Raw genomic sequence first — 15,096 nt, 5'->3', positions numbered from 1 at the left:
ATGTTAGCAAATTCAGAAAGCCTGATAACATACCTAGTATCTTCTCTGCCCATAATGGTATGAAACTAGACATCAGTAAAAGGAGGGAAACTGGAAAGTTCATGAATGAATGGAGATTAAATACTCTCCTGAACAACCAATGGGTCAAAGAAGAAATTAAAAATATCTTGGGACAAATGAAAATGGAAACACAAAACACTAGAACTTATGGGATATAGCAAAGCAGTTCTCAGAGGGAAGCTCACAACAGCAAATGCCTACATTAATAAATAAGATATAACTCAAACAACCTAACTCTACACCATAATGAACTAGAAACAAGAAAAACTGAGCCCAAAGGTAGCAGAGGAAGGAAATAAATATTAGAGCAGAAATAAGGAACAAAAAATTTCAAAATCTTATCTTTTCATAAAACCAACTGTTGTTGGCGAAGGGGCAAGATGGTAGAGGAGTAGGAGACCTAAATTTCATCTGGTCCCAGGTATTCAGCTAAATAGTTATCAAACCACTGTGAACACCTACAAATTCAACAGGAGATTGAAGAGAAGAATAGCAGCAATTCTATGAACAGAAAAGCAACAACTTTCTGGAAGGTAGGATGTGCAGAGAAGTGAATCCAAGGCAATATATGGGAATATAGACTGCATGGGGAGAAGGGCCAGCTCCCGGCAAGCAGCGGAGCAGCAGAACACAAAATTAGAAATTTTAGAAGTCTGCTCCACTGAGGGATGTGGCTCCAGAGGCTAAGCCAGGGTGGAGCTCTCACTGGGACAGTGTGGTCTCAGGACCCATGGGGTCACAGAAAGACCAGGGGTATTTGAGTGTGGCAGAGCTCCCAGGTATTGGAAGGGAACCAGCAGGGAACGGTACTTGCAGGGAAGCCAGCTACAGAGACAGGTGTGAGGAGTGCACTCTCAGCTCAGGTTTACCATAAACCATGATCCAAAACAAAGTGTGGCCATTGATCTTCAAGCAGGGACCCCACAAGTGGCAGATCCTAGGATACACCCCCCCCACCTTCTCCACCAGGAGGAGCAGCACAGGAGCTTGCTACAGGAATCTGCTGGGTTTGGAGGGTCCGAACAGGGCTGCGAGCCAGAGAAAGAAATGCTCAGTCACAGGCTGGATGAGCTTGGAGTGCAGCTGGAGACTAGGGAGAGAGGCATGATTGACTGCTTTTCTCTGAGAAGGCCCTGAAGGGGGGAATGCTCCAAGCTCTCCACTCCTGTGGGGCTGGAGATTGGGAGGCAACTATCCTCATTCCCATCCTCCAAAGCTATATGGAAAGCTTTCAGGGAACAAAAGATACTGAGAGCAGAACCAAGTAGATTACTTAGCCTGGCCGCTGGCAAGTGTGGTACAATTCCACATTGGGAAAAGACATTTGAGAATCACTGCAAGAGGCCCTTCCCCCAAAGATCATCAAGCCCATCCAACCAAGACCAAGTTTACTGATCAATGAGAACTGCAAAACAACAGTGCTAGGGGAAAATACATACAGAATTTATGGGAATTTTTCCCCATGATTCTTTTGTCTTTCAAAGTTAAATTTTTAAAATTTGTTATTTTTTCTATTTTTAAATTTTTTTTCCTCTTTCCTATTTAAACATATTTCAACTATTTTTTCTTCCTAATGCTTTTATTTTTTTTTAATTTTTTAAGTTCTGAAAGAGGTGTTTTTTTTTATAATTTTTTTTTAATTTTTTATTTTTTATAAACATATATTTTTATCCCCAGGGGTACAGGTCTGTGAATCACCAGGTTTACACACTTCACAACACTCACCAAAGCACATACCCTCCCCAGTGTCCATAATCCCACCCCCTTCTCCCAAACCCCCCTCCCCCCAGCAACCCTCAGTTTGTTTTGTGAGATTAAGAGTCACTTATGGTTTGTCTCCCTCCCAATCCCATCTTGTTTCATTGATTCTTCTCCTACCCACTTAAGCCCCCATGTTGCATCACCACTTCCTCATATCAGGGAGATCATATGATAGTTGTCTTTCTCTGCTTGACTTATTTCGCTAAGCATGATACGCTCTAGTTCCATCCATGTTGTCGCAAATGGCAAGATTTCATTTCTTTTGATGGCTGCATAGTATTCCATTGTGTATATATACCACATCTTCTTGATCCATTCATGTTGTATTTCTCTACACCAACAGCAAGACGAAGAAAGAGAAATTAAGGAGTCAATCCCATTTACAATTGCACCCAAAACCATAAGATACCTAGGAATAAACCTAACCAAAGAGGCACAGAATCTATACTTTTTTTTTTTTAAAGATTTTATTTATTTATTTCACAGACAGAGATCACAAGTAGGCAGAGAGACAGGCAGAGAGAGAGGGAGAAGCAGCCTCCCTGCCAAGCAGAGAGCTCAATGTGGGGCTTGATCCCAGGACCCTGGGATCATTACCTGAGCTGAAGGCAGAGGCTTTAACCCACTGAGCCACCCAGGCACCCCTCAATACCTTTTTAAAAACCTTTTATAATTTTAACTCTTATAATCATATTCTACCTCTTCTTTGTATTTAATCTTATTTTTTGTATAATTTTTTTATTTCTTTAAAAATTGGGGTTACAGTGTCTTCTAAAAGACCAAAATATACCCTAAATCTAGCATATGCCTTTGCTCTAGTCTCCAGCCTGATCACATTCTCTTTTTTTCTTTTTTCAACCAACTGCTTATCTTATCAATTCCTCTTTTAAAATCTTTTTAATTTTCATCTTTACAGTCATATTCTAACCTTTCATTGTGTTTATACACACACACATACACACACACATTTTTTTCTTTCTCTAAAATTTTGGGAGGCAGTTTCTCCTAACAGACCAAAATATACCCAAAATCAAGTTTGTGGCTACGTTCTATTCACCATCCTAATAATAATTTTTTTTCCTTTCTTCTCCCCCTGGTTTTGGGTCTCTTCTGATTGGCTTAGTGTATATTTTTTCTGGGGTTGTTATTATCCTTTTAGCATTTTGTTCTCTCACTTGTCTATTCTTCTCTGGATGAAATGACAAGGTGGAAAACTCACCTCAAAACCAAAAAAAAGGAATAAGAGGCAGTACTGACTGCTAGAACCCTAATCAATATGGACATTAGAAAGGGATCAGAACTAGAGTTCAAAATGACAATTATATTAACAAGACAGGAAACAACATGTGTTGGAGGGGATGTGGAGAAAGGGGAACCCTCTTACACTGTTGGTGGGAATGCAAGTTGGTGCAGCCTCTTTGGAGAACAGGGTGGAGATTCCTTAAGAAATTAAAAATAGAACTTCCCTATGACCCTGCCATTGCACTGCTGGGTATTTACCCCAAAGATACAGATGTCACGAAAAGAAGGGCCATCTGTACCCCAATGTTTATAGCAACAATGGCCACGGTCGCCCAACTGTGGAAAGAAGCACAATGCCCTTTAACGGACGAATGGATAAGGAAGATGTGGTCCATATACATGATGGAGTATTATGCCTCCATCAGAAAGGATGAATACCCAACTTTTGTAGCAACATGGATGGGACTGGAAAAGATTATGCTGAGTGAAAGAAGTCAAGCAGAGAGAGTCAACTATTATATGGTTTCACTTATTTGTGGAGCATAACAAATAGCATGGAAGACATGGGGAGTTAGAGAAGAGAGGGAGTTGGGGGAAATTGGAAGGGGAGGTGAACCATGAGAGACTATGGGCTCTGAAAAACAATGAGGGTTTTGAAGGAGCGGGGAGTGTGAGGTTGGGGTACCAGGTGGTGGGTATTATAGAGGGCACGGATTGCATGGAGCACTGGGTGTGGTGCAAAAATAATGAATACTGTTATGCTGAAAAAAATAATGAATACTGTTATGCTGAAAATAAATTAAAAAAAAAGGAAATCAAAACCCATTTATCCTTCCCTTGTTGATTCAGTGTCAGCACTCTAAATATATTATTCAAATGTATAGCAGGGACAGATTAAGAATGTAGTGAAATGCCCCAGCAGACCCTTCTAAATTCAATACTCCAGAACCTCCAATGATTCTCAGGAAAGTGCTAGTAAAAAACCTAACATTGCATCTTGGCCTTCAGAGCTGGCCACCCTACTTACACAACTTTCTTCATTTTAGTCCAATCTCCATGCTAGCCAGGTCTACCTCCTCATATCCCCAAGAGGAGGAAGTGCCTTCACTCTTTCCAGAGCTTTCCTTATACTCTTTGTCTGTATACCACACTCCCTGACGAAACATATTTCCTCTCTTCTTTGCATATTCAAATAATCTCTAGCTTCAAGGTCTAGCTCAAATTCCACCTATTCCACAGATACGTCTCTCAACAAGTCTTATCCCTCTTTACCAAAGTCTCTTACCAAACAATCTGCAACATTCACTCAGACTTTTTCCTCAGCTAGTACATGCATGTCTATCTTATGTCCTCACATAGCATCTAAGTGATAGAGGTCAAGAACCATACCTTCACCTTCCTAAATGCCTAACAGAGTGGGATGCCGACAGTCAAGTGATCAGTGCTTCTTAAAATAAATGAAACTAAAAGGGAGCCATTGTTATTATGACATGCAATCAATTTAAACTCACTTCCTGTAAACACATTTCATCATGAAGGGGACAAGTGTAAGACATTAACTTTAATACTCTAGTGTAGAAGTTAAAGTCACCAACATTTAAATGACAGCTATTGATTTTCCAACAGAGATACTGAGTAATTTCTCTAGATTTCCCATTGATTGTCCAAATTTGGATACCAGCTTTATAATATTTAACAAAAAAATTTTAAGAAGGCTTGCTTAACAACACTTTCATTATACGAGTGGTTTTGAATACTTGATATACTCAATCCTCAACTAGAGAAGGGTAAATACCAAAGCCGTTATTAATGGTAACTCTGTAGAGCTGCACTACAGCTTGCCTAGACCTCAGCCCCCAACGAGGTAATCTTTAACTTTCGTTAATTCAGACCTCACTAATTAGGAAGTTGTGATGATATGGAAGGGCTGAAGTCAAATATGCCAAGAAATTACTGTGAACAAAATAAATATTTGAACAATTTTCAAAGGTATCATTCATACACAGTTTATTTACTAATCATAAACCCAGTTTGTTTTCCCAATTATCATTATCATTTAGTTCAGTAGTTCTCAAACTAATTCTAGTATGCATGAGAATCACCTGGACCCTACCACCACCATTTCTGATTCAGGTGAGCCAGAGAATTTTAATTATTACAAGTACCCAGGTGGTAGTAATACTGTTAGTTGGGGACCACTCTGAAAACTACTGATCTGGTGAATATTTTGCTAAAATTTGAACTCCTTTAATATACTCTACAATTCAAGCTGAATTTAATCAGTTTTCTCTGTGTAACATTTTAGAGAACATCTCTCTGGTGGAAAGTTCAGTGGGTAGCAATTTTACCAGTTAATTGTATCATTCAATACAAAGCACTGCTACTACAGGTTCCTAGCTAAGCAGAGCACTGGGCATTTCTTGAAGGATTGATCAGTGCCACAAAAGGTCTTTCACCTTGACCTGCACTTTATATCAACCCAGGAGCCTAAGAATAAGTTCTTCCAACTCCAACCCCTCACCCTCACAAATTTAGGAATGAGCTTACATTAATATGCACAATGAGGAAAAATATTAAGATTATAGGCTCTGGAGTCAGACAAAACTAAGTTCAGATCCAAGGTATATGAACTTGGGCTACTGATTTAACTTCTCTAAGACAAAGTTACCTCATGAAGTTCACATTGTAGTACACTGCTGAGATCCTCCTTCAGGAAGGACTTCTTGCCATTGTATTGGGAGTGGTCAAGCCAGACAACTTTTATACCTTGGCCCCTTCTTAATTGCCTCATTGCAGAGGATCACCTGCTCCATGACCACACTCCTTCCCATGACAGCCCCACTCAGTGAGTGAGTGAATATGAAAGTTTGGCTGCTGGCTGTCTTGGCCCAATGTGGGGTAACTTCTCCTCACTTCAGAATCTCTGGGGGAAACTGTCTTTGGATCAATGCTGCAGCTCAAACTCCACCTCTGTCCAAATCTGCATCTTCAGTCTTCCTTACACAGGTTAATCCTAGAGGCTCTCAACATTAAACACAGTAAACTTGATCTCAGACTCTACTTCTCAAGGAATAAAACAAGTGACATTCACTTAAAAACAAACCAAAAGGTGGATGAAAGTTATAAGAAGTAGGAATTGTATAGATTCATTCATTCAACAAGAATTTATTGGGCCAGACTGTTCTGGATGTTAAGATACAGCAGTGAACACAGATGACTAAATTTAAGAAAAGAGATCATGAAAAGCATTAAGAGACTGAAATCAAGTTTTAGCAACAGTGTTGACTACTTGCTATAAAAAGAGAAAGGTATTTCTGCCTACCATCACCACTTCTTAGTTGTTTTTATTTAATTGTCTAAGCTTATAATATTCGTGTTCTGTTCAGAAACCATAAAATCCTTTATTGCTAGTCTAAGTAGGTCTTAGCCTATTTGAGCCTAATTCCCAAAAGGGTTTCCTTCCTTACCTCCTTGTTGCCCTTGGGATCTTAGAAATCATTATGTTGCTTTTCTACTACACTAGATTGTAGGAAATTGGGACACTATTTAAAGTCCTATTCATCTGGACACCTCATACAGTAATTCCTGCTTTAGTGCTTAAGAAACATGGTAAAGTTTTTTTTAACACTCCAAGGCCCCGTACCTGCCCAGACATATCACTTAGCTAAGTATGTACTGGGGTCTTATGGCTCTACGCTCTAACCAGGAGCTGGAGCATGGGTTGTATTGGTTTTCAAACTACATAAGCCTATGGTGGTTTGCTGCTGCCATCCCTGGCTCAGCACAGAGAGTAGAATAGAGAAACCCTTCTCCAAGGTTCATCAATATATTAATTCTCTTTGCTTCCTTCTGACTGTTGCAGCGTAGGGGGGGTCCATTTATACTCTAGGAGTTCCAGAACCAAGCTCTTACCTTCTAAGATATTCTATCCTTATCAACCTAAGAGGCTAGACTTCTGACACTCAAAAGCCAAGAAGAAATACCTCATTTCTCTCTTTTTCAAGAAGAAAGAGAAATTCCCTGAAGCCTCCCTTCCCTGAGTTATAAATACCAAAGACCTGATTATTTGGATGGGAAGAAGAGCCAAGGAGGCAACAGAATGTTCCAGAGAGTAGGGGAGGTCATTGGTTAATTTTCTGAATAACTCACCACTATACTTCCCTCAGAACCTCCTCACATGCCTTTCTTCTTTGATTACATCCCCTGTAGATGGCCTCCTTGAGCCAGACCCTTGCCTCTCCAACATTGTTTTTCTTTTTTTAAAAGATGTTTATTTATTTATTTAAAGAGAGAGAAAAAGAAAAAGAGAAAGAGAGCATGAGCAGGGTGAGGGGCAGAGGGAAAAGCAGACTCCCCACTGAGCAGGGAGCCTGATGTGGGGCTGAATCCCAGGACCTGGAGATCATGACCTGAGCTGAAGGTAGACACTTAACTGACTGAAACACCCAGGCATCCCAACTCTCCAACATTGAAGCCAAGGAACTCCTTGATTCTTACCACTTTTTTGCAGCCTTGCCTTTGCCTAGGTATCCCAGCTTCTACCCAGTGTTACACAGTGATGCCATGTCTCTCTACCTCTTTTCTCCTCCGCCCACGCCATCTATCTTCACTACTGGGTCTATTATAAATTGCACTGTACTCTACATGCCTTACTTATTGAAACATCATGTTTTCCTACTCTGCCTTAAGTATATGAATAGGAGGCTTTATGTTTTTCTAAAATCGTATTATATTTACTTCTATTTAGCTCGCAAATGACTTTTCTCTGTAACTCACTTTCAATTAAAATAAAATTCTCCTAAATGAAACAAGATGGAATCAAGAGGGAGACAAATCATAAGAGACTCTTAATCTCACAAAACAAACTGAGGGTTTCATGGGGGAGAGGGAGAGGGAGAGGGGGGTGGGGTTGTGGACATGGGGAAGGTATGTGCTATGGTGAGTGCTGTGAAGTGTGTAAACCTGGCAATTCACAGACCTGTACCCCTGGGGCTAATAATACATTTATGTTTATAATAAAAAAAATTTTTTTTAATTTTCTCCAACCCTTGGAATGGAAGAAATGTTTGCAAATAATTTATCGGATAAGAGACAAATCTTGAATATGCAAAAAAACACAAAACTCTTACAACTCAATAATAAAAAGACAAGCCTCTAAAAATGGTCAAACAGTTTAAATAGACATGTCTCCAAAGAAGATGAACAGATGACCAATAAACATAAAAAGATGTTCAACATCACTATCAAGGAAATGAAAATCAAAATCATAATGAGATACCACTCCACACCCACCAGAATGTCTATAATAAAAAAGATAGTTAATAATAAGTACTCATCAAGATGTGGAGAAGTTGGAACCCTCAGATAGTGGTGATAAAAATGTAAAATGGTGCAACCATTTTGGAAAACAGTCTGTCAGTTTCTCAAATGGTCAAGCATAGAGTTACTATATGACCCAGCAATTCCACACTAGATACATTCTCAAGAGAAGTGAAAATATATGTCCACACAAAAACTTGCACACAGTGTTCAGAGCAGCACCATTGATAATAGACACATATTGAAACAATATGTATTTCAACTGAGAAATAAATAAATAAAATGTGGCATAGCCATACAATGGCATATTATAAGGCCACAAAAATGAAGTATTGATATATGCTACAACATGGGTAAGCATTAAAAACATTCTATGTGGAAGAAGCCAGTCACACAAGACCACATATTCTGTGATTTCATATATATGAAATGTCCAGAATAGACAAATATGTAGAGGCAGAAATTAGATTAGTGGCCACTTGGGCTAAGGGGACTGGGAGAAAATGGGGAGTGATTACAATGGATATGTGGTTTCTTTTGTGGGTGATGAAAATGTTCTATGATTGTGACAATGGCTGTATAATTCTGGGAATATAGTGGCCTCTAAATTGTACGTTTCAAATGGATTGAATACCATACCATCAAATGGTATGATGTGTGAATTATATCTCCATAAAGCTTTTATATAAAAACAAAAGACTCTCCATGTACTTCACTATTCACATGTTCAGTTTATAACAGATTACCACATTTTTCAGATTCTTTTGGCACTGCTAGGCATGATGAACATCTCCTCATGCCTCCACAGCCCAGGATTAAGCAAATGAAAATAATAATAATAATAATAATAATAATAATAATAATAATAACAGAACCTTCAAAAAGTTGTGGTCTGTACTCACACAAATGGGGCCCCTTCCTGCTAGAAACATACAGAAATTCTGGATAAAATATCACAAAATAAAAATTTTAATAACATAATCAAACTTGTAAGAATGAAAGAGGGGTGCCTGGGTGGCTCCATGGGGTGAGCCTCTGCCTTCAGCTCAGATCATGATCTAAGGGTCTTGGGATTGAGGCCCACATCGGGCTTTATGCTCAGCGGGGAACCTCCTTCTCCTTCTCTCTCTGCCTGCCTCTCTGCCTACTTGTTATCTCTCTCTCTCTCTCTCTCTGTGTCAAATAAACAAATACATAATTTTTTTTAAAAGGATGAAAAGGGAAACACCAAATACCAATATTGAAAAGAAAAATGACTGATGGTTGTCAGACAGGAAGGGGGTTGGGAGGTGGGCAAAAAGGGTGTCAGGGCAACTGTATGGTGACAGAGAGTAACTAATTCTGGTGATCACTTTGCAGTATAGGCAAATGCCAAATTTGGTACACCTAAAACTAATTATAAATCAATTTTACTTCAATTAAAAAAAAATCAAACAGGTGTTGAATAACCTATGAAGGCATAGTTCCTAATGAGTTTATGGGTCCTCATGCGGACTAAGATGAGGTTTCTGCTTCCAGAATGTGAGAGTGAGAACTCTATTGCAAATATCACCAAAAGCCTGAAGCCTTGAAGAACTGCCCCATTATTTAAAAGGGAATTTTAAAGAAAGTTTGCCTCTTTCCAAGTCTTTGATGGAGAACAAATTACTTGAGGCTCCAACCCTAAACCCTGTGCCATCTATGGGTAGAGGATGAAAACTGATACTGTGAACTTAAGACAGAAGTCCTAACCTGAGATAATGAAGTAAGATTGGTAGAAGGCAATTAAAACATGGGCACAGCCAAAGCTGATCTAAAACTTCTCTGTAAAGACTTTCACTAACTAGAGCCCAAGGAATGCTCACTAGAAAAAGTACAACCCCTACTGAAGATAAACTTCCAGTTAAATGTTCAACTATATCAGGAAAGAAACCACCATGGTGGAGAGTAAGCAAATGAACAAGTAGAAGAATTAGCACATCAAGAATTTCAAATAGTGGGTTAAGCCGCTGCCTTCAGCTCAGGTCGTGATCTCAGGGTCCTGGGATCAAGCCCCGTATCGGGCTCTCTGCTCAGCAGAGAGCCTGCTTTCTCCTCTCCCTCTCTGCCTACCTCTCTGACTACTTGTGATCTCTGTCTGTCAAATAAATAAATAAAATCTTTAAGAAAAAAAAAAGAATTTCAAATAGCATAAGAGAAATAAATATGGTTAAAATTATTAGAGATAAAAGAATAGTTTGGGGGGCACTTGAGTGGCTCAGTGGGTTAAGCCTCTGCCTTCAGCTCAGGTCATGATCTCAGGATCCTTGGATGGAGCCTACATTGGGCTCTCTGCTCAGCAGGGAGCCTGCTTCCCCCTCCACCCCCACCTACTTGTGATCTCACTCTCTCTCTGTCAAATAAATAAATAAAATCTTAAAAAAAAAAAAAAAGAATAGTTTGGAATCACAATGAAAGAATCCAGTTAGGAAAGAATAGGAAACTGAAAAATTTGAAAAAGCACATCCAACTCTGAAAATGAAGAAAATAAAGTCATTGAAATGGAAAATTCAATGGACAAATTAAATAGCAGAGTAGGGAAAGCCAGAAAGAAAGTGACCTTTCATGTATATGTATGTGAGGCATCCTGAAATTTTTTAATTTTATATAGAAAATATGAACCAGATTAGGAGACATGGAGGATAGGATAAAGAGGTATGCTGTTCCTCTAATAGGAGTTAAAGAGTTACAGGACATAGAAAATGGGAGGGGGAGAATATTCAAAGAAATAATGGCTAAGAAATTTTCAGGACTGAAGACGTGATTTTTTATTTTCAAATACAGTGTTAATTACTCAATGCATAAAATATTCTTCAGCAACAAAAGTTCTGCATGTTTATTTGCTTATTCTTTTATAATCTGAATGTAGTATACAGAAAGAGTCCTTTTGTGGTAGAGTGGAAATAATTCTCTGTAAAAGCTGATAAACTTAATTATATTCATTTTGACATTTTCTTCCCCAAGAACAGACAACTGTAAAGACACTTGTGGAGAGTTTAATCAGCAAGCTGAAAAATCAGAAATGCAAACTTGTTTTACATTATAATGTTCAATTCCCTCAAGATTTTTTTACAATGGGCAAATAACTTAAATATAAAAGTAAATTTTACAGTAACTAAATTATGTGGTGAATTGTCAGTAACTGCATGCACTCAGTTGACTCTGTATCAACAACTATTATTGGGAAAAACTAAGAATTTTCTATAAGAATTGACACAGTGAGTCATTCTCCTGATCTTAACCTTATCCCTGTCCTTTGTGTGTATATCATGGATAAGTTGTTAACAAATAAACTACTTTCTGGGATATTCACAGGTAAAGCAAAATTATGAAATCTTCATATTCATGTATTTAATATTTCCTTCATCCTAATGTATGTTAATGTTGGAAATCATTGCAAAATGAAACCTTCATAAAAGTTGTTTTCATAATTATTCACATTTTATATTCTTAATATTTTCAAAATACTATAAAAATATATGGTTATTATCCTGTATCCTAACATTGTGTATGCCAGTGACACTTTAATCCTCCCCTGTAGATGAGAATGATCAGATAGAAGAGTCAAGGCAATTTCCCTAAAGGAATAAAACCAGCATGTGTGACTTCAGGAAAATCAAGATTGCAACCCTAACCTCTAGGGCAGGGTTTCTTGAACTCAACACTATTAATACTTGGGGTAGGATCATTTTTTGTTGTGAAGAGGGGTTGTCTTATGTATCACAGGATATTTAGTAGTAACCCTAAATTCTATCCACTAGATGCTGTAGCACCTCATCACCACTGTGACCACCAAAAATGTATCCAGATATTTCCAAATGTCCAAATGCAGGTGTAAAACTGCCCCCATTAGAACCACTGGTCTAGAGAAAAAATTAATGCATAAGCAATCAAATAGATGCATATACATTTATATCCTACATGTAAAAGTTTCATTTCTCTATGGAGTGAATATGATTGGCCATTTCTCTACGGAGTGAATATGATTGGGTGCTTTTTTTAAAAATAAAGTTTCCATTCTCTCTGAATAATCCTGCTGATTCCTAAATATAATTCAGTTTTTCTACAGCACATATTTTTTAGAGATGGGACTATAGCCACATCATTACATTGCAAATTCTAAACAATTTGTCTTTTTTTTTAAACAAGTGACCTTTGTCTCAAATTTTTATTTCCAATCATATTAAAATTTTAAGTAATACTATTTGAGCTAATAAAGTGCTATCTAATCTTTTATACTCACATTATTTCTGTGAGGTAGTTAAGTGTTTAGAGTTCCATCATTAGAGGAGATTAAGGATAAATTCAAGGTCATATAATCTGTCAATGACAAAATGAAAATAGACTACTTATGTTGCTTTTCCCTGCTGTTGGGACTGTTGTGATTCAGAAATAATTAAGAACATTAGATTATTTCTTTCACACTATGATATATTAATGTTTTACTTCTTTGTGGTTTTATCCAAAGATTCAGATAAGATAAATGATTTTTTCATAATTAATAACAGCAATTTGATTTCTTAAGAATGCGGTCTGGCACTCTTATGTGTTCATAAAGGTAAAATACCAACAGTTCCCAAAGTCACAAAGATGTATTTGGTTAAATAAAGTGCACAAGAATAGAAGTATCATATCATTAAGAACACGTGGCATAATCTTTGTAGTTAGATAAGGAAAAATTTATATAACTGGACTTTGATTTCCAAAACTGAAGCATTCTACACCCATGTGCATTTACACTTACTAAATAAATAACAATAGTTCAAATCATACTTGCATGAAACAAATAAGATGATATCTTCCTACTCATTAAAAATTGTAGAAAGATTTACAAAGTATGATGATATATGCTTACAAACATATTGATTAAAAAAATAACATCTATACACATATGAAATATATTAACACATCATTAATTTAAATGTTACATAAATCTTTCTTTAGATAAATGCTACTTCCTATTTTTTTATTGCTTCATGTTTTCAGTTGGCAACCTTTAAAAGTACAGAGCATACTTACCTAAATATCAGAAAATAAACAAAAAAGTGTTTAATTCTAAAATCTATTTAATATACCTAAATGTTTCTCATATTATTTTAAAATATTGTAAGGCAAACAAACAAACAAAAGAAACACATTTCCAAACAGTATCTAATGCAAGACCTGTAGAAAAAAATGTTATTAATAAAAGTCTGTGACCAAACCCTTAGCTGGAAATGTAGCAAGATAAACAAAATAAACTTTGAGATTTCTACTTGAAATTTTAAAGCATGAAACAAAGCATATAGTTGGTAATTCAGAACATTAAAAAAAAGTAGTGTGTTTACTCTTTAAATGGGTGAATACACTTCTAAGACTTCTAAGCATATGTATGTACCCTTAAATTCAAATTAGTATCATTCAACATAACTATGCAATTCCATGGAACTTAACCATTTTAATCATGTAAATGTTCTTGGGTGACCAAATCCATAAGTACTTATGTTGTAAATACTTTAGTCAGTATCAGGTTCATAGGATTTCTAATTTATAGTCTGTGACTTCGTAAACCAGAATCTGGGGTAGCATGATTCACATTGGGTGTTTCAAGACATATATAAGTCCAAGGTAACATAGTATATTGAAAACTTGGAAGAGAAGAAAAGTAAAGTGTACAACAAAATCTGAGCTGATGGGTCAGAAATTGGGATTGCATATAAGAACTGGGGTGTAAGGCAATATAAACAGCCAATGGCCAGGAGTTGTAGATAATTAGCAAAAAGGCACAAGAATAGATAAGTAGAACCAAAAAGCCCTTGATCACTGGGCACATGTTCTCTCCCAAACAGGATGCTTCTTGATTATCACCTTCCTGAGCCAGAATTGGTTCCAGATAATAATAAGCTCCCTGATAGGGCTGATACGGATCAGTGAGAAGCAAAGATCTAGACAACATGGATTTGTCACCTCACTGTTTCCTAAAAATACAGTATGTTATAGAAAGACAAAAGGTCTTTTCAGTATTATATCTGATTTTGGGAAACCCCAAAACTTATATGCTAGCAACAAATGCATGGAAAATATTTTTAATAATGCCCAAATTTAAAATACTCTTTTTTGACCATCAAGTATGTGTGTATATGTGTATATTAATCCTTTAGCAATATATGGTCATAACTTTCACAATGACATCTTCATTAAAATAAAAAAGAAATAAAGAAAAATGCTGATGCTGAAATTCTTAACTCCAGAGTAGCACCAGTTAATGAATATAGTAAGTGAAGAGTCAGTACTTTGCTTCAACAAAATTTTACCCCCAAAGTTTCCCCCAAAACTTCACTCATTATCAAACCCTCCCCCCAAAAAGAAATCCAAATCTGGTCCAATTATCTTAGGAAACATATGTAACTGAGTCACTGTTTAAGATCATTTAGTATCACAGATGCTTCACAAACGAGTCCCACTCATCTTGCCACTTTGATCTGGGAAGTTCAATTCAATATGGTTGAAGGCAGGATTATCAGTTCCACCATCTTCTACCGGGTGAGATTTATAGCTTAAAATATGCTCCTTCTAAAAGAAAATGTTAACAGTGATTAGCAAAAAAAGGAACTATTCTAAATATTCTAAATAATAGTTTCTGCTTTTTTTCCTCTAAATCCGCTTTGCAGTCTATTGAAGACAAGATATACAATAGAAATCAAAGAATAGGGCAAA

The 15,096-nt window shown here is 37.0% G+C and overlaps 1 protein-coding gene across 2 annotated transcripts in view; it reads right to left on the bottom strand.

The window, feature by feature from the left end:
- Positions 1 to 5,320: 5,320 nt before the first annotated feature.
- The window catches only part of SLC5A8 (solute carrier family 5 member 8), a 67,005-nt gene continuing 57,229 nt past the window's right edge, over positions 5,321 to 15,096 (bottom strand). Inside the window, exons 15-16 of one of the 2 annotated variants that reach the window (XR_004286671.1) lie at positions 13,747 to 14,952; positions 5,321 to 5,332 (exon numbers count right to left, since the gene is read on the bottom strand). Coding sequence is in view for 1 of the 2 variants with exons in the window: in XM_032346618.1 (XP_032202509.1) it covers positions 14,827 to 14,952 (126 nt within the window). In the remaining variant the exon portion in view is untranslated. Of the gene's footprint in view, positions 5,333 to 11,150; positions 14,953 to 15,096 lie in introns of those variants that run through there. The other variant, XM_032346618.1, reaches the window with a different exon arrangement.

The sequence above is a fragment of the Mustela erminea genome, chromosome 6 (assembly GCF_009829155.1).
Source record: "Mustela erminea isolate mMusErm1 chromosome 6, mMusErm1.Pri, whole genome shotgun sequence".
NCBI lineage: Eukaryota > Metazoa > Chordata > Mammalia > Carnivora > Mustelidae > Mustela > Mustela erminea.
The sequence above is the reverse complement of the archived record's forward strand: the minus strand, read 5'-3'. Positions and strand labels throughout refer to the sequence as shown.